The sequence below is a fragment of the Lagenorhynchus albirostris genome, chromosome 20, assembly GCF_949774975.1.
Source record: "Lagenorhynchus albirostris chromosome 20, mLagAlb1.1, whole genome shotgun sequence".
NCBI classification, from domain to species: domain Eukaryota; kingdom Metazoa; phylum Chordata; class Mammalia; order Artiodactyla; family Delphinidae; genus Lagenorhynchus; species Lagenorhynchus albirostris.
This window is the reverse complement of record NC_083114.1, coordinates 31,692,976-31,719,638: the sequence shown is the minus strand read 5'-3', so window position 1 is coordinate 31,719,638 and position 26,663 is coordinate 31,692,976. Positions and strand designations below refer to the sequence as shown.

Here is a 26,663-nt window from a genome sequence, read left to right as displayed (position 1 = left end):
GCTCTTTGAGGGCAGGGATTATGGTATTCATTTACTCAGTCTACAACTAGGTTCCTGGCACTACGTTAGGTGCTTGAAACAAAAAGATGAATAAAACAGTCACAGTCTTCAAGGAGGTCTCAGAGAAACTGGTGTTGTCCATAATGTAACTAAGAGCCTGTGGAGAGGATATTAAGAGTAAGGTAAGTGTTAAAAACTGGGAAGTAGGGACTTCCCTCGTGGTCCAGTGGTTAAGAATCCGCCTTCCAATGCAGGGGATGTGGGTTCGATCCCTAGTCAGGGAACTAGGATCCTACATGCCGCAGGGCAACTAAGCCCACGCACCACAACTACAGAGCCTGAGTGTCACAACTGGTGACCCCACGTGCCACAACTATAGAGCCCACGCACTCTGGACCCCACATGACACAACTAGAGAGCCTGCACACCACAACTACTGAGCCCTGTGCACTCTGGAGCCCGCACACAACTAGAGAGAAGCCTGTACACTGAAACGAAGAGCCTGTGCGCCACAACGAAAGATCCCGTGTGCCACAGCTAAGACCTGATGCAAAGAGGAAATAGGCAATCTACCTGAAAAAGAATTCAGAGTAATGATAGTAAAGATGATCCAAAATCTTGGAAATAAAATGGAGAAAATACAAGAAACGTTTAACAAGAACCTAGAAGAACTAAAGAGCAAACTAACGATGAAAAACACAATAAACGAAATTAAAAATTCTCCAGAAGGGATCAATAGCAGAATAAATGAGGCAGAAAAACATATAAGTGACCTGGAAAATAAAATAGTGGAAATAACTACTGCAGAGCAGAATTAAGAAAAAAGAATGAAAAGAATTGAGGACAGTCTCAGAGACCTCTAGGACAACATTAAACGCACCAACATTCGAATTATAGGAGTCCCAGAAGAAGAGAAAAAGAAAGGGACTGAGAAAACATTTGAAGAGATTATAGTTGAAAACTTCCCTAATACGGGAAAGGAAATAGTCAATGAAGTCCAAAAAGCACAGAAAAGTCCCATACAGGATAAATCCAAAGAGAAACATGCCAAAACACATATTAATCAGACTACCAAAAATTAACTACAAAGAAAATATATTAAAAGCAGCAAGGGAAAAACAACATACAAGGGAATCCCCATAAGGTTAACAGCTGATCTTTCAGCAAAAAACTCTGCAAGACAGAAGGGAGTGGCAGGACATATTTAAAGTGATGAAAGGGAAAAACCTACAACCAAGATTACTCTACCCAGCAAGGATCTCATTTCACATTTGACAGAGAAATTAAAACCTTTACAGACAAGCAAAAGCTAAGAGAATTCAGCACGCCCAAACCAGCTTTACAACAAATCCTAAAGGAACTTCTCTTGGCAGGAAACACAAGAGAAGGAAAAGACCTACAATAACAAACCCAAAACAATTAAGAAAATGGTAATAGGAACATACATATCCATACAATTATACTCCAATAAAGATGATAAAAAAAGAAACACCTGATGCAGCCAAAAATAATAAAATAATAAATTAATTAATTTAATTACATAAAATAAAAATAAAATGTTAATTAAAAAAAAAAAAGAAAATGTTCTTGAGAAATACAAGGAACATTCCAGATGAGAATCTAACTCAAAACTGGGGACACCAAGGAAGGCTTCCTGAAGGATTATCAGAAGTCAGACAAAAAAAGTGGGAAAGAGGAGAAGGGGCAAAAGAATGCAAAAAGTTTATAATGGCCTAAAGACTGTACCGGTAAACAGGAGCTTTATAAGCCACCTAAAGACTTCTGGAATTTGTCAGTGAGTTGTTTCATCCCCTACCTGAAAACCTAAAAATACAGACAGACTATATGAAACAATAGTTTTTAAGATACAGGACATCAGGTAAGGAAGAGTGATCCCTGAGAGATGGGAAACAAATGAGATTAAGCCTTATGATTCTTTCAGCTTGTTGTCCTGAGAGTTTGCATGCTGTGGCATGGGGAAGGGGAACCCAGATATAGTCCAGCAAACCCAAGTTGAAGAGACACTGCTGAGAGTCCAGGGAGACCAAGACTAAAGTTCACAGAGAAGAAAGCAGAATGGAGAGTGCTGCACAAAGAATGCACTCCAGAGATCTGCAGAAGGACCTCTCAAGTATCTACTAGAGTACTGATCAGCACATGCCAATGAGGAAACAATCCAAGATAGTGGCAAGAACCACCTGAAATGATGAGACACTCACAGACAGCATGGAACAGTGCCTGTTCCCACCAGCCAGGCTGGAAAACTTCACAATTCATGGAGCATTAGGTAGAGGACTCAAAAGGAGGTAGCCTCTACTGAGGTAGCCCAAAACTAAACCCGGCTCAGGTCCTACCTAACAAATCCTAAAAGCAAGAACCAAAAGGATCAAGCTGATTCCAAGTAATTTAACTGCATCCCAGAGCAAAACTCAAGAGTACTTATAGAAATACAATAATATCCAGTACCCAACAAGGTAAACTTCACAATATTTGGAATTCAATAAAAAATTCCAGGCATGATTCCATTTATATAAAACTATATAAATGAAACATATTTCATTATACAATATCAAAAAGTCACATATACAATATCACCACCAATAAATATCATCAGTCTTTAAGTATCAGAAAACTGCTAAGCTCATAGTATACACAATTTTTCAAAATTCTGATTTTTCACTGAAAACTCAAATTTTATCAGGCTCACTTTGTTTATTTTCGAGAATTACCGAAGTTAGTCTCAGTTATTCTTTCAAGTAAAAACAATGTTCTGTGAAAAAAGTGGCTAGTTCAGCTCACAATCCAAACAATCCTGTAAGTGCTTTCCCTCAAGAAAACCATCCTACTCCTGAATGCAAAAGTGATTTACGAAAACTACTCTATTCTTCACACAGAATGTTAAAAATCTCAAGGGTGAAGATTTAATAAAATTAGTAATTTTTACTGCTTCATCAAGGACTTAAATGAAACTGGCTTTTCTTAACTGTGCATTAACGACAGTGAAGAAAATAACTATTAATACAGGTTGATGCCACTACCCTTATTGTGCTAAAGCACCAACAGTTTTACCAACCTATGCTTTTGTACCATCAGTGCCAATGTCAAAGATGGTAAAAAAAAAAAAAAAAAAAGGTAAATAACATCTTAACATCACTATGAAAATACCTTTGACCTCACAGACTATCTGGAAAAAGATCTCAGGAATCTCCAGAGCTCCCTGGACTACTCCTTTGAGAACTAATGCCCTAAGGACACTGAAAGAACTCTAGGAAGTAGAGTTCACAAACATTAGAATGTAAAAGAGGAAAAAAACTTTCAGATCTCGTTCTAGTCCAATTCTCTTATTTTATAAATGAGGAAACTGGGGCACAAAGAGCATAGGTTTACCATCTCACACAGCAGAAGACATGTGACAGCACTTAGCACCTCTGAGTTGTTTTCTACTCTTCTTTGATTACACTATTCTTCATCTTTTTCAAAAATGGATTTAGCAAATTCCACATTTTCCTTCTTTAAACTGAACAATGGCATAAATACATACATTTTGTGGAGAAAAGGAGTTTATCTTTCCTAATGGGGAGTTGAGTTTTGTGGTCTTTCCTGAAGCAACTTTTGCATCCAAATGGTGCACCTCCTTTTCAAAACAATGACGTTTTCTAATCTGTAAATACAGAACCAAAATAAAATTTATTGTAACTAGGAAGTTTGATGAGGCTAGTTGCTCTCAAAGATCAGAATAGCTATAATGTGTTTTCAGCATTAAAAAAAATGACTATTTCTCACTGGCAACAATCAAAAAGTTTCTAAAAACAAATACGTACCTTATTATAAGACTTAAATAAAACAGAATACAGTAATACCTCTCAAATTCCGACCAAAATAGCTTTAATTAATGATGTGGCAAAACTATAGCATTGTAAAATGATCTTCCCATAAAACAGTCCCACCATATGGATACCAAGAATAGTATTATGGCAAAGTCCGATTACATATCTAATTGGAAAATAAAAGTAAATAAAAATGGAAACCTTATTCTAAATTGAAAAAAAAAACACAGAATAAAAACTTTAAATGTAGGGCTTCCCTGGTGGCGCAGTGGTTGAAAGTCCGCCTGCCGATGCAGGGGACACAGGTTCGTGCCTCGGTCCGGGAAGATCCCACATGCCGCGGAGCGGCTGGGCCCATGAGCCATGGCCGCTGAGCCTGCGTGTCTGGAGCCTGTGCTCCGCAGTGGGAGGGGCCGCAGCGGTGAGAGACCCGCGTACAGCAAAAAAAAAAAAAAAAAAAAAAAACAACTTTAAATGTAAATATTCATTATTTCCTACCTGATGAAATAAATTACTTGATTACTATTATTATATTACTTACTAGATATTTGATAATCCAAATTGTATTTGACTAAATTTCTTTTATAAACACCACTGTTTTCTTTCCAAACTATCTATGCTTTTTCTTACTTGCCAAAACCTATTTACTTAAATTATAAAGAGGAAAAGAAGGATTTCTGTTGATAATTCCATTCCTACAAAAAAGAAACGAGAGCCAATGAAGTCAGGGAATAAATGCTATATGTTGAGCTCTACCTCACAACATCCAACTCTAAGTACACATTTTGTGGGAAAGAAATCTCTAGAGATACTTCATTTGTAATTGGTGATTTTCCAAATATAAAACTAGAAAACGATTTCATTCTATTTCTAAAAACAAGGTTTAATCATGGAAGTTAATAAAGATTGTAAATGGAACAGATAAACTACATAAAAATGCAAATACCTTTTGAGTATATTCAATTAAAAATATACAATTATCTACAAAGGACATGTTAATTTAATAATCTTTTTTATTTGTAACTAAGTCTATTAAAGTCCATCCTCCTTACCTCAATGCCATGAACTCTATGAGAAAACACTGTTTTCACCTATGAAAACATTTCATTTAAAATTTCTAGTAATTTCGGTTCTTCAATAATTTTTAGAAATAAACATTTTATAATGTATTGATATTAAAAACTCAATAAATAACAGTAAACCTTGTCATTACATTAAAACTATCAATACCAAAAGTATCTATGACCTAAATATTCATATCAGAGGTATATTAGCCAAAAGAAAATGCCATTATTAGATAAAAACAACAGAGGAGTTAAAAAGTACCAAGTAGCTCTGTTACTGATACATGCCTTAAGTAAATATTTTATTGTCAAATTCCTTATATATAAGAAAGCACCATTCAGTTTCACTTTAATGACATGCTACTATGAATAATTTACTATAATAAACTCCTTTGTAATGAGTAACTCTATACAATGAAATTATAATAATTTACCATTTAATTCACATCTGACACTACCCAAAATAATCTCTACAGATGCCACTGAAAAATGATTGATACTTGACTACCTTGTTCAGCTATAACTAATGGGATTATTCCACTGCCAATAAACTGTTTACCTGCTGTGTAGTTTCTAAGGGTCGAATTCTTTTCTTCTCTACTTGAAAATCATCATTTTCATCTCTGTACATGGATGCCTGTTTCTTAGCAGATAGCTTTGCAGCCAGTGTAGTTTTTTCAGGAGAGTCTTATATAAGAAGTCATAAAAAATCAGTATAAATAACTTACATTTAGGTAATATTTTTAGAAAAAAATTGAAATCAAGATGTAAGACTTTAATCTGTAAAAATATTGAATCACTATGCTGTACACCCAAAACTAAGATAATACTGTAAATAAACTATGCTTCAACTTTAAAAAAGATGTTAAGACTTATTTCTAAAAACTTCATAACATAGTTTAAAATAGGAAATGCTAAACATCTTTAAAAGCACTTATTTACCGCTCAGTATACTTTAACAAAGACACAGCAAACATTTTTAGAAATATGCTTTCAAGAGGGACGTCTATAAATGGTGCTGGGAAAACTGGACAGCTACATGTAAAAAAATGAAATTAGAACATTCTTTAACACCATACACAAAAATAAACTCAAAATGGATTAAAGACCTAAATGTAAGATGGGATACTATAAAAAAAACTCTTAGAGGAAAACACAGGCAGAACACTCTCTGACATAAATCGCAGAAATATCTTTTTCAATCCATCTCCCTGAGTAATGGAAATAAAAACAAAAATAAACAAATGGATGTACACTACCAAATGTAAAATAGATAGCTAGCGGGAAGCAGACTCATAGATCAGCTCAGTGCTTTGTGACCACCTAGAGGGGTGAGACAGGGAGGGTGGGAGGGAAATGCAAGAGGGAGGGGATATGGGGATATATGCATACACATAGCTGATTCACTTTGCTATACAGCAGAAACTAACACAACAATGTAAAGCAAGTATACCCCAATAAAGATGTTAAAAAAAAATAAAAGGGACCTAATTAAACTCAAAAGCTTTTGCACAGCAAAGGAGATGATAAACAAAACAAAAAGACAACCTGCAGAATGGGAGAAAATATTTGCAAATGATGCAACCAAAAAGGGATTAATCTCCAAAATGTACAAACAGCTCATATGGCTCAATATCAAAAAAACAAACAACCCAATCAAAAAATGGGCTGAAGACCTAAACAGACATTTCTCCAAAGAAGACATACAGATGGCCAAGAGGCACATGAAAAGATGTTCAACATCGCTAATTATTAGAGAAATGCAAATCAAAACTACAATGACGGTCCAGTGGTTAGGACTCTGCGCTCTCACTGCCCAGGGCCCGGGTTCAATCCCGGGTCGGGGGATTAAAATCCCAAAGCCATGCAGGGTGGCCAAAAAAAAAAAAATGAAAAACGACAATGAGATATCACCTCACACCAGTCAAAATGGCCATCATCAAAAAGTCTACACAAAAAGAAAATTATAGACCAATATCACTGATGAACATAGATGCAAAAATCCTAAACAAAATACTAGCAAACAGAATCCAACAGCACACTGAAAGTATCATACACCAGGATCAAGTGGAATTTATCCCAGGGATGCAAGGATTCTTCAGCATATGCAAATCAATCAATGTGATACACCACATTAACAAATTAAAAACCATATGATCATCTCAACAGATGCAGAAAAAGCTTTTGACAAAATTCAACATCCATTTATGATAAAAACTCTCCACAAAATGGGCACAGAGGAAACCTACCTCAACATAATAAAGACAAAATATGACAAACACACAGGAAGCATCACACTCAATGGTGAAAAACTGAAAGCACTTCCACTAGGATCAGGAAGAAGACAAGGATGTCACTCTCGTCACTCTTATTCAACATAGTTTGAAAGTCCTAGCTACAGCAATCAGGGAAGAAAAAGAAATAGAAGGAATACAAATTGCAAAAGAAGCAGCAAAACTGTCACTATTTGCCGATGACATGATACTGCACATAGAAAATCCTAAAGATGGCACCAGAAAACTACTAGAACTAATCAGCAATTTGGTAAGGTTGCAGGATACAAGATTAATGCACAGGAATCTCTGGCATTCCTATACACCAATGACGAAAAATCAGAAAGAGAAATTAAGGAAACACTCCCATTTACCATTGCAACAAAAAGAAAAATACCTAGGAATAAACCTGCCTAAGGAGGCGAAAGACTTGAACTCACAAAACTATGAAACACAGATGAAAGAAATCAAAGATGACATAAACAGATGGAGAAATATACCATGTTCTTGGGTTGAAAGAATCAACATTGTGAAAATGACTATACTACCCAAATCAATCTACAGATTCAATGCAATCCCTATCAAACTAGCAATGGCATTCTTCACAGAATTAGAACAAAAAATCTCACAATTCGTATGGAAACACAAAGGACCCCCAATAGCCAAAGCAATCTTGAGAAAGAAAATAGTTTGAGGAATCAGCCTCCCCGACTTCAAACTATACCACAAAGCTACAGTAATCAAGACAGTATGGTACTGGCACAAAAACAGAAATATAGATCAATGGTACAGGATAGAATACCCAAAGATAAACCCATGCACATATGGGCACCTAACTTACGACAAAGGAGGCAAGAACATACAACAGTGAAAAGACAGCCTCTTCAATAAGTGCTGCTGGGAAAACTGGACAGCTACATGTCAAAGAATGAAATTAGAACACTTCCTAACACCATACACAAAACTAAACTCCAAATGAATTAAAGACTTAAATGTAAGACCAGACACTATAAAACTTTTAAAGGAAAACATAGGAAAAACACTCTTTAACATAAACCACAGCGAGATCTTTTTTGACCCACCTCCTAGAGTAACAGAAATAAAAACAAAAATAAACAAATGGGACTTAATTAAACTTCAAAGCTTTTGCACAGCAAAGGAAACCATAAACAAGACAAAAAGACAACCCTCAGAATGAGAGAAAACATTTGCAAATGAAACAACAGACAAAGGATTAATCTTGAAAATATACAAGCAGCTCTTGGAGCTCAATATCAAAAATCAAACAATCCAGTTAAAAAATGGGCAGAAGACCTAAATAGACATTTCACTAAGGAAGACATACAGATGGCCAAGAGGCACATGAAAAGATGCTCAACATCACTAATTATTAGAGAAATGCAAATCAAAACTACAGTGAGGTATCACCTCACACTGGTCAGAATAGCCATTATCAAAAAACCTAGAAACAGTAAATGCTGGAAAGGGTGTGGTGAAAAGGGAACCCTCCTACACTGTTGGTGGTAATGTAAATTGATAAAACTACTATAGAAAACAGCATGAGGGTTCCTTAAAAAACTAAAAGTAGAACTACCATATGACCCAGCAATTCCACTACTTACAATAGCCAGGACATGGAACCAACCTAAATGTCCATCGACAGATGAATGGATAAAGAAGAGGTGGCACATATATACAATGGAATATTACTCAGCCACAAAAAGAAACGAAATGGAGTTATTTGTAGTGAGGTAGATGGACGTAGAGTCTGTCATACAGAGTGAAGTAAGTCAGAAAGAGAAAAACAAATACTGTATGCTAACACATGTATATGGAATCTAAAAAAAAAAAAATGGTACTGATGAACCTAGTTGCAGGGCAGGAATAAAGAAGTAGACATACAGAATGGACATGATGACACGGGGCGGGAGGGCAAAGCTGGGGCAAAGTGATAGTAGCATTGACATACATACACTACCGAATGTAAAATAGTTGGCTGGTGGGAAGCAGCAGCATAGCACAGAGAGACTGGCTTGGTGCTTTGCAATGACCTAGAGGGGTGGGATAGGAAGGATGGGAGAGAGGCTCAAGAGGGAGGGGATATGGGGACATGTGTATGCATATGGCTGATTCACTTTGCTGTGCAACAGAAACTAACAATTATACTCCAATAAAGATTAAAAAAAAAAGATTATCAACCTCATTAGTTACCACAGAGATAACAATTAAAATTCACGAGAACAACACACAGGCACCATAACGACTAAAACTTAAAAAGACTTGAATATCAAGTGATAACAAGAATGCTGGGGGCTTCCTTGGTGGTGCAGTGGTTAAGAATCTGCCTGCCAATGCAGGGGACACGGGTTCGAGCCCTGGTCCGGGAAGATCCCACATGCCGCGGAGCAACTAAGCCCGTGTGCCACAACTACTGAGCCTGCGCTCTAGAGCCCACGTGCCACAACTACTGAAGCCTGCGTACCTACAGCCTGTGCTCCACAACAAGAGAAGCCACCACAATGAGAAGCCCGCACACTGCAACAAAGAGTAGTCCCCACTCGCCACAACTAGAGAAAGCCCGCGAGCAGCAACAAAGACCCAACGCAGGCAAAAATAAAATATAAATTAAATTAATAAATTTAAAAAAAAGAATGTTGAACAATGTAACTTCCATATACTACTAGATGTAGAGTCGGGGCAAGGGGGATGAATAAATTGGTTCAACCATTTTGGAAAACGTTGGCAGTATCCACTATAGTTCAACATATGCATACACTATGACCAGCAATTCCATTCCTAGATCTATATCTAATAGAAAGTGTTTACCTATCTGTACCAGAATGAACAAGAATGTTCATAATAGCTTTAATAACCAAAATTAGAAACCACCCAAATGTCTAACAATTGTAGAATGAAATAATAAATTATGGTATATAATTTATTATATACCACAAAATACAGCAATAAGAACTACTGCTATATACAACACAAATGAATCTGAGAAATATGTTAAGTAAAAGCTGACAGACACAAGAGTACAGATATAATTCCATTTCTATAAAGAAGCAAAACTCATCAATGGTGACAGAGGGAGGATAGCTACTACCTGTGGAGAGAGAGAATAGTGACAGGAAAAGAACATGAGAAGTGCCGCTGGGGTGTTGGCTATGTCCTATTTTTCATCTAGTGGTAGTTACACGAGTGTGTTTACTTTGTGAAAATTCATCCAGCTATACACATAGAATTTGTGCATTTTTCTGTATTTAGGTTATATTTTTAAAGAATTTACTTAAAAATGTAAAGAGAGCATCAGAATACAACCCAGATTTACCCCATCTGATCCTTGAAGAGACTACTCTAAACAACTCTAACTCACAATTATATTAAAATTCAAGTGTATTGAAAACTGATTTTTACGAAGGCACAAAGGCAATGCAGCAGACAAAGGGTAGCCTTTTCAATAAATGTTGATGAAAAATTAGATATTCATAGGCAAAATAAACGAACTTGGATCCACATCTCACACCGTATATAAAAATTACTCTTTAGACTTAAAAGTAAAACCTAAAACTATACTTGATTAAAAAAAGAAGCTTGTACTCGAGTATATAAAGAAATCCCAAACTTAACAATAAGAAAAAAACAATAAACAGGCAAAAGATTTCAACAGACATTTCATCAAAGAAGATATACAAATGGCTAATAAGCACATGAAAATATGCTCAACATCACAAGTCATCAGGGAAAAGCAAAATAAAACCACAATAAGATACCACTATAAGCTTATTAGAATGGCTAAAAAGATTTACCATACCAAGTGCTGGCAAGGATGCAGAGAAATGGGAACTCTCATACACTGCTGGTGGAAATGTAAAATGGCATAACTATTTTGGGAAACACTTTTGAAGTTTCTTAAAGTTAAACGTAAGTGATCCAGTCATTACACTCCTAGGTATTTACCCAGAAAAGTGAAAGCACATGTCCATAACAACGACTTATACACAAATGTTCACAGCAGCTTTATTTGTAACAACCAGAAACTAGAAACAACTCAAATACACATCAACAGGTGACTGCATAAACAATTTGCAGTATATCCATACAATAGAATATTACTCAGCAATAAAAAAGAACCAACTGTTGATACATGCAACAACATGGATGAATTTTAAAAGAATTATGTTAAGTGAAAGAAGCTAGGCAAAATAAGTATACAAACTGTATTATTTCATTCATATAAACTCTAGAAAATGCAAACTAATCTACAGTGACCGAAAACACTCAGTGGTTGTTTGGGGAGGATAAATTATAAAATGGTGGAAAGGAGGGATAATAAAGGGGCATGAGAAAACTTTTGAAGCTGATGGATATATTCACTATCTTGATGTTAGTGAAAGTTTCAGGGAAATACTCTTATGTCGAACCTTATCAAAATGTACCATTTAAATATATAGAGTCTGTTATGTCAAGAATATTTCAGTAAAGCTGTCTTTAAAAAAAAATACAGGTTGTACATTAACATTATAAGCCAAGAGTTCTTATATTAATAATTAGCTTAAAAACAATTCCATTCATTCATACAACAAATATTTATCTAGCTCCTACTATATGCCAGGCACTGCTAGGTATGCAATGGCGAGCAAACTGACACAGTTCCTGACCTCATGGAGTATACAGTCTGCTAGGGGAAGCAGAGATTAATAAAAGATGCACACAGACACGTGGATAATACAAATTGTAACAAGTGCTATGAAGGAGAGGTACACAGTGAGATGACAGAATATAATAGGGAAACCAAATGTAGTGTGACGGAAAGATCAGTATGGCTGCCTTAAAGAAGTGATATCTAAGCTGAGAGCTAAAGGAAGAGCAGGACAAGTTGAAGATGAAATTTTCCTCAGAAGAGACACTAACACAAGCAAAGGCTCTGAAGGCAGCAGAAAGCATGACCCTTTGAAAGAATGTTCGGAAAGAAAGCCAAAAATGCTAAGGGTCAAAACCGAGTAGACAACACTATTGGTCACCTCTCCGGCATCTATTCCACTTCCTCTTCCTCATTCCTAAAAGAATCACACTTCGGTTCAAGCAGCTACCATCCTCCACACTGTCATGTGCTTTAGAGGAAGACAACTCGATCCTTGATTTTAGGAAGTGGATACTGTTTAGACTTAAACCAGTCATGGCAACCTCTTTTCTCCCTGCCAGTGATTAATTAAGGAATGGCATGAGTGAAAGCAGGAAAGGAGTTATTACACGGTCTAAAGAACAAATGGTAGTCTGTACTAGAGAAGTTACCAATGGAGGTGGAGATTTGCATGGAGGAATAAGGAATAGCAAAGTGTACAGGATGTCTCCTAGGTTTCTGGCTTAGGCAAGTAATGGTCAATCTTTTCCATACAGTCAAAGCAAAAGAAATATTCTTTAAATTAATAGTCTTATGTTATTGATAATACATTTCTCTTAAATAAATCTAGTAAGAACATCTAAGGATCATATTTGAAACATACCTCATTCTCATATAGGATACTGGTCTCAGAAGTCTAGGCAAACTTATCAAGAGTGAATGAGGCTAATTAGATTTTGCCTTACAATACAAATCAAAATGTTTTATAAAATTCTGACATATAATTAATACTGCTTACAAATAACATCAATTTCTGAATATCAATTTTGCCTTGCTTCCTCAAAAATGATTTAAACTAGCAAGATGTCTGAATCAGTTAAAAGTGAGGCCAAGAATAAAATATTCCAAGGATTTCTGACCACTCTATGCATTATTCAAAATAATTCCAGAGAAATTAGGTGGAAATACATAACCAATTATGCTAACCAAATTTATCTACATTAGGTCTCATAACAGCAATAAATAAGACCCCTATTACAGATACCAAAAGACCCAGACAAAATATAAACTACCTTGACAAGTTGACAAAGTGCCATTTCTTTCAGAAGTTGGTATACTTGGACTGTTGAAATGATATGAAGTTCCCTGGTTCACGTCATTGTTTGTAAAATTCTTTGAATGGCATGTACAACAACACGACAATGGTACTTCAGCTTTTTTACTTAAGCCTTCGTTCACTGGCTTCCCTAAAAATGAAATAACCTCTATTTATAATATTTCTAATTAAAAAAACACTAATCTTCCTCTTCAGCTAGGGTGTGTAACCACCTTATTTTTTGCCCAGGATTGGGAGGTTTCCCAGGATTCAGAATTTCAGTTCTAAAACGAGGAAAGTACCTGGCAAATCTGGACAAGTTGGTCACCCATCCTGCAGCATCAAATTAGGACAGGTGAGAAACACTTATGCCAGAAACATTTATAGAGAAGTTATCAACAATTTACATGATTTACAATAATCTAATAACAGTCAAAGATTAATAATGTAACAGAGGCACAACCACTCGAGTATTCATTTATATTGAGATATATTAAAATACCAAGTATACCTATATTCTTAATTATTTATACTCTTAATTACTGCTATTTCCCTAAATGAAAAATTTGAAAGTTCAATATAAAATAATAATGTAAACACATAACGTTAAATTATTCCCACATTATACTTCTATTTCAAAAAACATGTTTCATGATATCATTTCTGATACATGTATCAAAATACATTTTAAAGTCAATATTCAAATTAAACAGGTAATTTTCAATACTTAAATATAATACAAAATTGTAATAGTTCTTCGTGTGCCTACATCGTATAAATATACAATTCATAGATATATAAAAGCTGAATAATTTATTTTATTTTCTATAAACAGTACTGACATTATTTTCCCATCTGCACTACATAAATACTACTAATTTTATTTTCCAGAGTCTCCCACTAAAAATTTATTAACAGATAATCTCATTTTCCCCAAAGATAAACATCAATAAGAAACAAAATGGACAACCAAAAGCTTATAAAATATTTACTCTTTATTTTTAATAGTCTTACCAGTAACACAACTATTTCTTTTCAAAAAACATATATATGTGTGTACATATATATACACACATACATACATACACATATACACCCATGGTTAACTTTAAAATCTCCTAATACTTTAGGACAGAGTCATCTAATTATGTAACTAAAATGTGACCAATATTGTATTTCAGATTCATTATGTACATTAGTCTTTCACAAAAGTAACTAGACATTTGCTAGCCAATAAAGCTATGGGAAATAATATGAATTAATAAAAACAATATTACAATAAACTTCTGCTTATCTGGCATCCAAACAAGTAGAAAGGTCAACTAGAATTTTTCTTTTTTATGTATTCCATTTTCTAATGTTGTGAGATAAGCAGCTATATTAAAGGATTTACTCAAAAAAAGCAATTATTTGTATTGATATGCTATATAATCATGACAGCCCCATCTCTTGCAACTTTTATATAAAAATTATCATCTAATTATTTTCATAATCAGTATTATGAAAAATAATAAAAATAAAATCCTAGATTCTTATATACATGCTGAATCATCAAATAAAGGACTATCTTATGTTCAAAATTATTTTAGGATTAACTGAACATATTTTGCTATATTGAAACTCTTTTGGAAGATATATAACTGATTATAAAGAAATATCTTAAAAGAGAATATTTAAATTAGCTAGAACATGGCTGAATCATTCTGGGTAAAAAGTACTTTATTAGATTTTTTTTCAGGTCCCAATAAGCAACCTGAAGACATCAACCAACTACTTACCACTAAGAGATTGCTGCCATGCTAAAGCAGAGCAAAGTAAGGCTAAGCTTTTCCCACTCCCTGTGGGGCTCTCCAACAAACAATGCTGCTTACTATTTAATCCTCTGACAATCTATGGACACAAAAACAATTTTAAAAACTCAACAACTTATCTCATTAAAGTCTCTCTCCATATAACAACAAGAAGTAAAGTTGCATGCACTTCAGGGAACAGAGCAATAGCAGAAAGGAGAACTAGAATTTAGTTAAATCTAGACTTTATTCCTTTGTATCTCTCCCTAAAATTCTGTTAGATTTAAACCATACCAAGCACAAAAGAAATGAAAAGCAATTTGTGCCTTACTTATGCAAGCACCATCATTTCTGTAAAACTAGAATATACTAATATCTTTGATGAAAACTTAATGGGGGATACTGTTGGTGGGAGTGTTACAACCACTCTGTATAGAAATTATCAATTTCTAGTAAAGTTAAAGATACTGAACTCCAGCAATCCAGTCCTATGTAAACACCCAAAACCTTTTCCACAGGAACACAAGGAAACATGTATAAGAAAGTTCATAGCAGCACTGTTTATAATTGCAAAATAATGTAAACAACCCAAATGTCTATCAAGAGGAAAATGGGCAAATATAAAATTCTGGTATATTCATACAATGGAATACCATACAGCAGTGAAAATGAGTTATCAATCAATAGGGCTACATCTTAAAAATAATGTTAGACAAGCGAACAAGGTCATGAGGAAAGGAAGGCTTGGTGTGCTGCTGCCATTTCTTCCGCCTTCAGTCTCTGCACCTTCCACAGGCTTCCAACAGCACTACGCTGGGACAGAGCATCTGGAGGTTCACAACCTCTGTGGTCCATAGGAGCCACTATGAGGAGGGTCCAGGGAAGAATTTACCATTTTCAGTGGAAAACAAGGGGCGATTACTAGTTACAATGACTTTGTACTTCTGATCTGGATTTGTTTCTCCTTTCTTTATAGTAAGACACCAACTCAACATACTAGGTACGTCTATAAAAAAACTTATGGTATAAATCCTTAAAAAATAATAATAAGAAGAAGAATATTAAGTAAAAAAAAAAAAATCAAGTTCTCCAGAAAGATAAGTATAATATCATATCATTGTGCAAAGTTATAAAAACATATATACTATATTGTTTATGGATACATACATATGCAATAAAAGTATAAAAACATGGCTAGGAAAGAAAAATAACAAATTCAGGATATTAGTTATCTTGTTACTCATAAACAAGGTATAAAGTAAATAAGGCAAAATATTAAGATTTAACAAAGCTGGTAAGTTGGTTTACTCAAGTTTGTATATTAATTTTCTATATGATTGAAATATCTCAAAAAAATTATGGTGCAAAGTATAGTAGTCTGTGTAAAAGATAGTAAATACTTTCTATTTCAAAGTAATTCAGTAAAGTAAACAGAAGTTCTAAATGAGCTGAGAACATTTTTCAGGATGTTCTCCTTTACCTCCTAATCATAGACATATACAGTTTAGCAGCAATCAGTATTACTCTTCCAAAGGTTAGATGTTCTTCAATGAACCCAGCAAATATTTTCAATCCATTTACTATCTGAGAAAATGTAGTCACAGACTCAATGTATGTTATGAATTATAAGCATCTGTATCTTAATAAAGACTTAAAATAACTGCTGAACAATACTTACAGAATTCATCATAGCAAGCTGTGATGGATAAGCTTTACAAGGAAAGTTAATCTTCACCCCACCAATTGTATACTCAGAACATACTGAAGACATCATGTTTTACTGTTTACTTCAGATTCCTAACTGCAACAGAAACCAAAGTCAATACTGAAACAAAGCCATTCAAAGAAAATCAGATACCTAAGACTAGGAAAGAAGTCTAGAAACAAAAATTGGAATTAATAAATGTATAAACAAAACAAATGGAAGTAAAAGGATTTCCTACTCTTATAAATCACAGTGGTTGAGAGCATGTCTTGGAATCTAACAAATCTGGATCTGTAACCTTATTCTGCCAAAGCTGTGGACCAGGAGTTAGGAAGCAGTTTCTACATCAGGTTCTGACAACAACTCGGATATGTTACCCTGATCATGTCTCTTCACTTCTCTAGACTGAGATCCTTATCTGTAAAAATCCATAATTTAAAAATTGTTGTAAGGAACAAAGCGCCTTGGCACGTGGTAGGTGCTCAATAATTCTTACTTAAAGGTCAGTAGGGTATAATGGAAGGAAGATGGACTTTGAAGTAAGGCAAGCCTAAATTTGAATTTCACTGTGAATCTCACAGAGCCTGTTTCTTCATCTGTGAAATAGAGATATCCACCTGATAGGGTTTTTATGAAAATTAGCCAGGCACTGACTTAAGAATTAAATAAGGTAATGTACAGAATGTGCCTCAACTCCAGCATCTGATACAGAGGAAGTGATCTACTTTAATCCCCACCTCTTGTAAACCACCTTTTCTTAACCTAGGATCCACAGATGTAATTGAAAGACTGTGATCTCTTGATACTGCATGCAGAAATTTCTGTGTATGACTGCATTTTTCTAGAGAGAAATTCCAAAGATTTCTCATACCCAGAAATATATCCTAAGGAAATAACTGAAAACTGAGGGAAGATGACATACACCGTTATCAACTGAAAAATTATTTGCAATGGTGATAAAAAGGTAAATTCGATCTGGGGATGGAGAGATGGTTAAAATACCAACTCAACAGATGATGAAGCCAATAACAACCATCACCAAAGCTTACGTGTTCCCAAAGAAGTTAAGAACCACTATTCTAAGGTCTTTTCCAGTTCTAACATTTTGTGTTTCTGTGAAGCTCTGAGGATGAAATTTGGTGGAATCTCACCCCTAAATCTAAACCAACAGCTCAAGGCTGGCCTAGTAACTCAGATATAACCTAGAAAACAATCGACCCCCCCCCGCCCCAGTTGCGGCTACACTCATCTCAAAATGGGGAAGCTTCCCCACACACTGAATAAAGGACAAACCAAGATCAGGTTCCCGCCGTCGCCCCCTCCTGCCCCGAGGTAACGCGGGGCCCGGGGCTAATAACAGGCCTCTGTTCCAAGGAGGTAAGCTGCAGTCTCCCCGCTCCCCAGGTTTTCTTCCTCACATTCCCTCCTCCCTCGGCAAGCTGGAACCCCCGAGGCCTTGGTGATCCAGTCAACCGACGGGCCTGCAAAGCGGGTGGACGAAAGCAGAAGGCACTCTCCTGGCCGAGTTCGCGCCCTTCCCGCCAGACAGACTTGCCCGCCCTGAGGAAAACCCAAACAACGCCTACTGCACTCCCACTCACGGGAGAAAAGGAAGCTGAAAACTGCGAGCAACCACAGCGGAGCCCTGGTAGAGAAGAAAGGTCCTAGCCCCTCTTCCTCACCTGGCTGCGACCCCCGGGCCCGGTCGCGGGCTTGCGTCCGCTTTACCTTTTCGGCCCTTCAGCTCTCATCAGTCACTTCCACAACACCCGCGCAGACGAATTCCCGCCTCCCACCCCCTCGACTCCCAGCACCAATCACCGGGCGAGCTCAGACAACCAATCCCCGCCAAGACGAGAAACCAAGCAACCAATCCCGGCTCGAGGTCAGGGGGCGCCCAACGGAAGCCCCCGCAGTAAGGAAGGGCCCAAGCTACTTGGCGGCACCGGAAGGCGATTGCCTCGAGAGTGATGGACTTCCGCAGAGCCCAGGGATTTAGAACTAAAAGAGCGTTCTCCGTTGGACTTTTTGAAACCGGTGATTTAATCCGTGCCTCAGTTTTCTTGGAAACTCTTAAGTCTCACATTTAAGGTCTGTAGACCAACGAAGAGGAAACACCGTTAAGCCGCGCCGAGTTCTCTCAGCATTCCTCAGGGGCACCCGATTCAAACTTCTGAACTTTCCGGAAGCCAGAGTATCAAAAAGACCCAGGAGGGAATTGCCAGACTGCTGAGCCAAATTAGGCAAAAAGGTTCGATGACAGCTGGCTACAGAATCTCCTGATAGTCAAGGCCTTCTCAGATACCACGTTCAACCAGAGAAACGCTCTCGAGGTCTCCAGTACCTCCTTTAAGGCTTGTCAGCCTTCTGTCCCTCCTAAGACCAATTTATTCTTTGCCAAGGACACTTCAGTTTCCTCAAAGGTACGGAGTTAACCATGATGTCGCGAAACTGTTGGGTTTTTTTTTAAACTCTAGCCTAAACTTGGCTCAAATACTAGTGCCCCCCAAAAGCAAAACCTGAGACAGTTTCTCACATCCCGAGAAACCAGTTTGGGACAGAGATTTGCTGCAGGTCGGAGCAGCAAAAGGCGAGTTGATTTGTTTGCCTCACTTTGTTTTACTGTATCTTCCCAAAATGACAACGTACAATCATAAAAATAAATTCTACCCTTTAATTTAGTAATCTCAGGCTCAGAAATTTACCCTAAAGAAGTAATCTAAAAGTAGGAAATAGTACCTCAGTTGATAATAGTGCCCATTCTGTTCGGAAAAAAATCATTAACTTCCCAGTCTAGTAGTAATAGGGAGATGGTTATATCAATTCAGTCATTCTGGAGCCAATAGAATAATTATAAAAACCAAACAACTTGCAAAAAATTTCCATATAAAAAATGAAAAAAAAGCAGATGCCAAACTGGGTATTATGGAATTCCATTATGTGAAAATACATATGCATAAACAAAGATGAAGGGAAAGTACAAAAAAATGAAATACTGGTAAGACAGTGCTATGGAAGATAATTTATAAAAATAAATCCTTAAAAATACCTTCAAATTATTATTCTGCTTTTACAATTTTTTTTAAATATCAAAATCTTTTAAGTAACTGCTCCAGGGTAACTACTCTGATTTTCCTCTCCTGAATTCCTAAGGCTCTCAACTGACTCTCACCTTGTATTGCCTTTTGATGTATGTAGCGTAACAAAAAGGGATACACATAGTTTCTGGAGCCAGAAAGTCCTGGATTCCAGTCCCTTGAACTGTTCCTTTCAGGTTAACAGTGGTGAAATGAAACACAAAAAGCTACAAGTTCATTTGATAAAGAATATGAATGTTTATAAACCAATATTCAAAATAGCTGCACACATCTGTTTTTCACTTGAAAAAAAAATCACATTGTGACAAATGTTATAACCTTAACTTAAAATACATGAATATTAACATTTACTAATATATTTACACATTTTATTTACATCATCAACAAACGTGATGAAAAACAGCATATGTTATTATTTTAACACAGCAGGTTTTGACCAGTCTTTGAAAATTGATCCAGGAATGTGCACAGCATTTAGTTAGAAAACCTCTTCTGAATTCCTAGAGGTTACCTACTCACACAAGATATTCCAAAGCCTCAGTTTAAACAAAACAAAACAGGAGCAGTTGTACTTAATTTTAAAAGACTACAAAACTGCCTTGTTTAAAAATATGAAAATTCTTATAGTTTGTTTTTAAGTGTACGCTTTTATTTTTTGCATCAAAATTACTTAATTGAACTTTAAGCATCTAATAAGTTATAAATACTCTCATCATTGATACTGTGCACTTCATGATTTGAAACAGATACAAATTAGTTCTTATACCCTTATGAGGTAGGGCCAGCAGTAATCCCATTTTACACAGAAGGAAAATAAGATGTGACTATTTGCTAGTGAAAAGGTTGAAATTAAATTTTTTTTCTTAAAAACCACACTTTCTTATTAGCCTGCCTTATTTCTTTTATAAGTGAAGAGGTCTGTTTCAAGTGGGGTGGGAAGGGGGCGTTCATTCAGGTATATCTCAGAAAGCAAAGAGAAGTACCTTCTACACTGGATACTTCATTAAGAATAAAAATGAGGGGCTTCCCTGGTGGTGCAGTGGTTGAGAGTCCGCCTGCCGATGCAGGGGACACAGGTTCATGCCCCGGCCTGGGAAGATCCCACATGCCGCGGAGCAGCTGGGCCCGTGAGCCATGGCCGCTGAGCCTGCACATCTGGAGCCTGTGCTCCACAACGGGAGAGGCCACAACAGTGAGAGGCCCACGTACCGCCAAAAAAAAAAAAAAAAAAGAAAGAAAAAAAAATGAGGATTATGGGTTATCTGAATGCATCTACCTAATCAATGGACATTCCTAAAAGAGGACTGCAAAATCCTTCCACAACACAGTATTTTCCCCTTTTTAATTTTTCCTGTGGTCCAAACACTGTATATATTTTTGTACTTCAAAATCTAGAATTATGATGTGAATTATAATCCTAATGACAAACCAAGAACTCTTTAATCCAGTGGGTTTTATTGCTCTAAACTTTAGATACCAAAGTATTTCCCCCCTCTGACCATTATAAAAATAAACTTTAAAAAAACTAAATGAGACATCCTTTCAGGTTCTTCTCTGCACAAAGATGTTTCTGTAAACACTTTTAAACCAGTATCTTAAAATTCCAAATTATTCAAGTATCTCTTTAAACATATGGCTTCATATATTAGTAAAAATTGAAGCAAATATGTAAAATCTTAAAATCCTCATCTGTAATTCCATGAAAATCATTCACAAAAAGCTACTTGCCTTTTTTAAAGCCTTCTCAATACTATTTCTTGAGAAAAGGAATTCCATCTTGCATTACTCTTACTTGCATTGCAAGTTTAGAGGTTTCTATTTGGGTATCTAAACTCCTAATTTTTCCTGAATTCTCCCTTCCCTTTTTCTCCCTCTCATCATTGCATCAATATACTCTGTTACTAGCTGACAGGTAAATACTAGGGCTACCCACAGACTTATTTTTATAAGAAATTAAATCAAAGGCATGGCAGTTTTTCTTCACTTCAAAAGCTTAATACAAGGCCATATTCACTTTCCAGTAATGAGTTTCTTAAATGTGTTCCCAACAGAAAAAGCTCAGCTGCTACAAAAAACATACCAGCAAAGTAGATCCAAAGAACTGCCAATCAAATACAAGCAAGCATAATTCTCAAGAGAGTTCTAAATTGTATTCATGTTGAATTGAATCGTTTTAGTGATTCCAAGACGTTACTGTTCCCATTCAGTTTAGTTGTTATAAGATGCAAATTCATGTTGGGTATATGCAGCAAAACAGCTTCATTTTTTTGTTTTAAGTTTTTTTTGTTTTTGTTTTTCTTAAATTCCACTAACACTCATGTTTATTATTTCAATTATTGTGCTTTCAATACAATGACAGAGCTGTACATCAGGATCCATGCTTCCAGTGTCCCTAGGTCCATTTTTGTAAGATGGATCTTTACAGATTCCAGACCATCCAGTTGGTTTCTCCTTTATTTGTTGAAGGCCTAAAAACATAAGGAAAAATAAATAAGGCAAGAAATCTGGAAAGGATTTGGGCCTTTCTGTTTGAGATATTAAAACAACTCTTGAAAATAAGTTACTACTTACGCGTAATAATCGGATCGATGTCTCTTGTCTGAGTGGCAACATCAGAGGCACAGACTTGCCCTATTTGGATCAACAAAGACATAATATCCTCATACAGTGGAGGAAATGCTCGACAAAAAGAGACCAAACTTGGCAGAGTTGGCATGAAAAAAGCATATCGCTTAGCCTGTGTTAAAACTGTTAGAAAGAAATAAAACAGAATTTTTCATTTTACAGATACAAATTCAACATACATGACCTATACAATATACTAAGCACCATGCTCTGTGCTGAGGATACTAAGTTTTCTAAGACATGGCCAGCCCCTGCCTTCAGGGAGCTCATAATCTAGTAGTCAGCCATCATCCAACACATAAATGCTTATGTCCAAACACTGTGATAGGTGCAGTTCATGCATTGTTTCATTTAATTCCCACAATCTTATGAATGAAAAAAGTATTTCTGTGATACTATTTAATATATGAGGAAACTCTTAAATAAACCTTAGAGAGATTAAGAAGCTTCTTCAACTCCAGTTAGCAGTGGAGTTGGGATAGAACTCAGGCAGTGTAAGATCTTAACCACTGCAAATAATTATAACATGAAGTGAATACGATGGAAAGATAAATGAATAGATTATTATGGGAGCACTAAGAATATGAAATTGACTAAGCCATAACTTTTAAAGGTTGAATTATAGTTCATATCTTTTAGTTGATTTTCATACCATTTTACTTAACAACCTAGAAGGTGGTTAAAATGTTAGGGTATGTTTTAGAACTTAAGGAAACAACTTATATATTTATCTCTTATTTATACATATGATTATATTTTTCTTGAATTCTAAGCATTTGTAATAGATTGTAACTTGTTTTCTATTGACATAATTATATTCAGAAGGTAGACTTGATTTCCATTTGTAAAATGTGGAATGCTTAGTATATTTACTATAAATCTATATACAGTCATTCACAAAAATGAAAGATACAATTTGCCTACCTACTCATCTCCTCTACACTATACATCACATTTGTCATAGGAAAATTTTCAAAAAGAATAATTCAAAAGATGGCATAACTATTAGTGACACAGAAAACATGGTGTCACTAAAGTCAGAAAAAATATGTACTACTTTATGTTAGAAATTTTTGTTATTGATGTCAGTTGGCTACACACCTGTTAGCAGAGTTCCCATGACATTGACAGCTAAGCGAGCCACACTGAGTGACTTTGGTAATGCATACTGGATACACAAGTGAGAAAGCAACTGGATAGCAAATATCTGTAACACAAAATCCAAATATTACATGTTTTTGAAGAAGGTCTTTAAGTATTAAAAATTGTAAAATGTTTTATATAACTAGAAGATTAAAGGGAGATCAAAATTCTCCTAAAGTTCCAAAATGCTCATTACCTGTTTTTCAAGTTCTGGCTGTGCAATAAGCTCAGGTATGAAATCCAGACAGATGTGCATAGATGGAATACCTGCGACTGTCAGAGGCAAAAGTTCACATGGATAACCCTATCTCAACAAGAAAGGGGGGAAAAGTTAGAAATAAAATAGCTGCAAGTCAAATACAGATAAAAATATAAAGGAAGGTTTCACTTCCTTTATGTAACAGTTGCTCAGAAAGCTACAATGCCCTACATGTTTCCTGGCATTTCACCTCTCTGATGCACTAAAATACAAATAAATTCTATGAACACTTCATTAGGCTGAAATCAAATTTTAAAAATCTGGATTTTTCTCCATATTGCAAAGGACCATGATCATTTGCGTGACCTCCAGTTTCTAAATGATTCCTATTAATTTAGTACTTCAAAACTACCCCCAAAATAAAGTTCAACCATAAAGAATCATTCTTTGAAACCAGACCTGAAAGTGAACAAGCTTAGCAATGTTGGGATCCGCAATGTACATTTGGTGCAACAGACAACAGATAAGGCACTGAACTTCTCGAAGGTTACAGAGCAAATTGTCTTCTCCTTCCTCCATTCCCTTAGTTGGAGTGCTGGCAGTAATAACGCTTTGAACATTCCTTAGCAAGCTGTCTGGATTGACACGCTTTGCCTTCTCATCTTCAGTAGGTAAGCAAATCTCCAAGAGAATCTGGACAGCTGCACTATCCTACAAGCAAATAAAACACAGTGAATTTAAGAAGTTTCTGAGAAGTTTGTTTGAAAACCAAATTTGATTTTGTTTTCACATGAACACATGTGATAAAAATAACTGTTTCTTTAAGAACAAAAAGCAAAGAGGTACTTCTAAGAGAAAGAGTGAACAATCTATAGGCCAGTGGTTCTCATCTTTTTCAGGGCCATGAACCCTCTTAAGAATCTGAAGAAAACTGTATACCCTCTCAGCATAAAAATTAACATATGTAAACACAGCAACATATGGCATAATTTCAGAGTGGTCACACACCTCTAAGGCAGATACATGAACTCGAGTTTAAGAACATCTACTACAAGAGTATTCAAATTCGGTGTCATCCAAAACAGGCCCTAGGGCAAAAAATGACTTCTACTGGAATCTCCTTTCCTTCCTCTTAAATTCCTACTTCTCCCAGGATCCTATCTTGTATTCCCCTCTTTTTCTCACCTCTGAAGATGGTGGTTAATAATTAATGCCTAAAAGTCACTCCCCAAAGCTCTTTTTCCTTTTAATTTTAAGATAGGCTCTTTAAGGCTCTGGAAAGATTCTGCCTTACCATCCATTCCAACTGTACAACTCATTATTGCTCAGTCTACAAGCTTGAGTGCCATTTCATAGAAAAGTAGTTTCTTGAGGGGTGATCTACTTAATGCCCCTGCCTATAAAGGAGAGCTATAATCACTTGCATCTAGCAGGAAGAAGGAAAAAGAAAATGAATACATAATATGCATCTCTGAAAGACTGCCACTGCCTGGGATAGAAGAAAACAATTACTCCATCTACCTGTTTAATAACTTAATTATAAACTAAGGTTAGCCTTACATTATAATCATTTATAAAGTAAACTTTGTAATCATTCTTGACGGGTTTTCGGTTGTTACTGTTTTATGTTTGTTTGTTTTTTTATAGACTCTGGAGCCAGCCTCCCCCAGCTTGAATCCCAGCTTCCCCAGTTACTAAATGTATAACCTTGAGCAAGTCACTTAACCTCTCTGGATCTCGTTTTCCTAATCTGTAAAAATGGAGATAATACTCCATACCTCATAGGTTGGTTGTAAAGAGTAAATGAGTTAATATACATAAAAAACTCAGAATAGCATCCACCATATAATAAGCATTATATAAATGGTAGCTATTACCATCCTCAAGCCCTTATCTGAAACTCTGAGGGTCAGATTTATTTTAGAACTCAGATTTTTTTTTTCTGTAATATTATATAACACCTCCAGCAGAGACTAAGGCAGTACATTGTAATCAAATGTATTAATATTTCTGCAACAAAACATACCAACATTCATATTAAGTGGGATAAAGGCCATAAATAGCTTCACATCAATTCAGGTCAAGTTTTGACACAAACAAGGTCATATCAGGTCAGGTTTTTCTGCCAACTGAATTACCAAAAAAAATGCCTCAGTTTTCATAGCTTTTTGGATTTCTGTATTACAGATAAGGGATTGTGGACCTATATTATTACTCTAATTCCCCTTATTGCCAATGAAAAGATTTCAGAAAATATATTTCAAACTAAGAAAACATTTCTACTTTGAAGACCTCAAACTGCTTAACATTCAATCATCTCGCATGTCCTGCATTAGTCCAAAATTACTACCTAAGGCTGCAGTAAATTCTATATTGTTATAAAACTTTTCTAAATACAAACTTTAACTACTTGTGTTGTTATAGTATTTATCACTGCCTGACATTTTATTTTTTATATATATATATATATATACACACACACACACACACACTTTTGTCTGTCTCCACCATTTGATTTTTTTTCCATTTGATTTTAAGAAACAAAAGTCATATTTTGTTAAAATATAAATCTCACTAAAATGGCTATTAAATAAAGCCATGAAGATTATTCCTGATTTTAATAATTCAGAAGCAAAGGTAACACCATTATAATATACCTTCTGTAATAAAAGGAATGTATAATATGTCACCATTTTATGTAGAAGGCCATCTATTTAAATGATTATATTAACAGGAAAGCCCTTGGCCTTTTTGATTAATTTTACTTTATTACCTGAGCAGCCAGTAATGCATTTTTCAATTCCTCTCTGGTAACTTCTGGGCCATCAGTCTGTCCAACTAAACCTATTGTATTATTCTGAGAAAGCCTATCTTGCTCTGCTGTTTCCTTCAGATGAGCACTAAGGTAGGCTTTGGATGCCAGAAGATATCCATTCAACATATGTAGAGTAATATCCATCAGTGGGGGGCATCTAAACACAGAAAGAAGAAAAATATGTG

The 26,663-nt window shown here is 35.7% G+C and overlaps 2 protein-coding genes across 2 annotated transcripts in view; both read right to left on the bottom strand.

Moving 5' to 3' along the window:
• The window catches only part of BRIP1 (BRCA1 interacting helicase 1), a 204,216-nt gene extending 185,873 nt beyond the window's left edge, over positions 1–18,343 (bottom strand). Inside the window, exons 1-5 of the mRNA XM_060135882.1 lie at positions 18,281–18,343; positions 16,572–16,690; positions 13,081–13,254; positions 5,451–5,578; positions 3,542–3,661 (exon numbers count right to left, since the gene is read on the bottom strand). Of these exons, the coding sequence (XP_059991865.1) occupies positions 3,542–3,661; positions 5,451–5,522 (192 nt within the window). The 5' untranslated portion in view covers positions 5,523–5,578; positions 13,081–13,254; positions 16,572–16,690; positions 18,281–18,343. The remainder of the gene's footprint in view (positions 1–3,541; positions 3,662–5,450; positions 5,579–13,080; positions 13,255–16,571; positions 16,691–18,280) is intronic.
• Positions 18,344–21,132: 2,789 nt separating this feature from the next.
• Positions 21,133–26,663, bottom strand: part of INTS2 (integrator complex subunit 2) — a 50,510-nt gene continuing 44,979 nt past the window's right edge. The window contains exons 19-24 of the mRNA XM_060134283.1: positions 26,437–26,635; positions 24,123–24,374; positions 23,661–23,768; positions 23,423–23,528; positions 22,268–22,444; positions 21,133–22,164 (exon numbers count right to left, since the gene is read on the bottom strand). Coding sequence (XP_059990266.1) covers positions 21,995–22,164; positions 22,268–22,444; positions 23,423–23,528; positions 23,661–23,768; positions 24,123–24,374; positions 26,437–26,635 — 1,012 coding nt within the window. The 3' untranslated portion in view covers positions 21,133–21,994. The remainder of the gene's footprint in view (positions 22,165–22,267; positions 22,445–23,422; positions 23,529–23,660; positions 23,769–24,122; positions 24,375–26,436; positions 26,636–26,663) is intronic.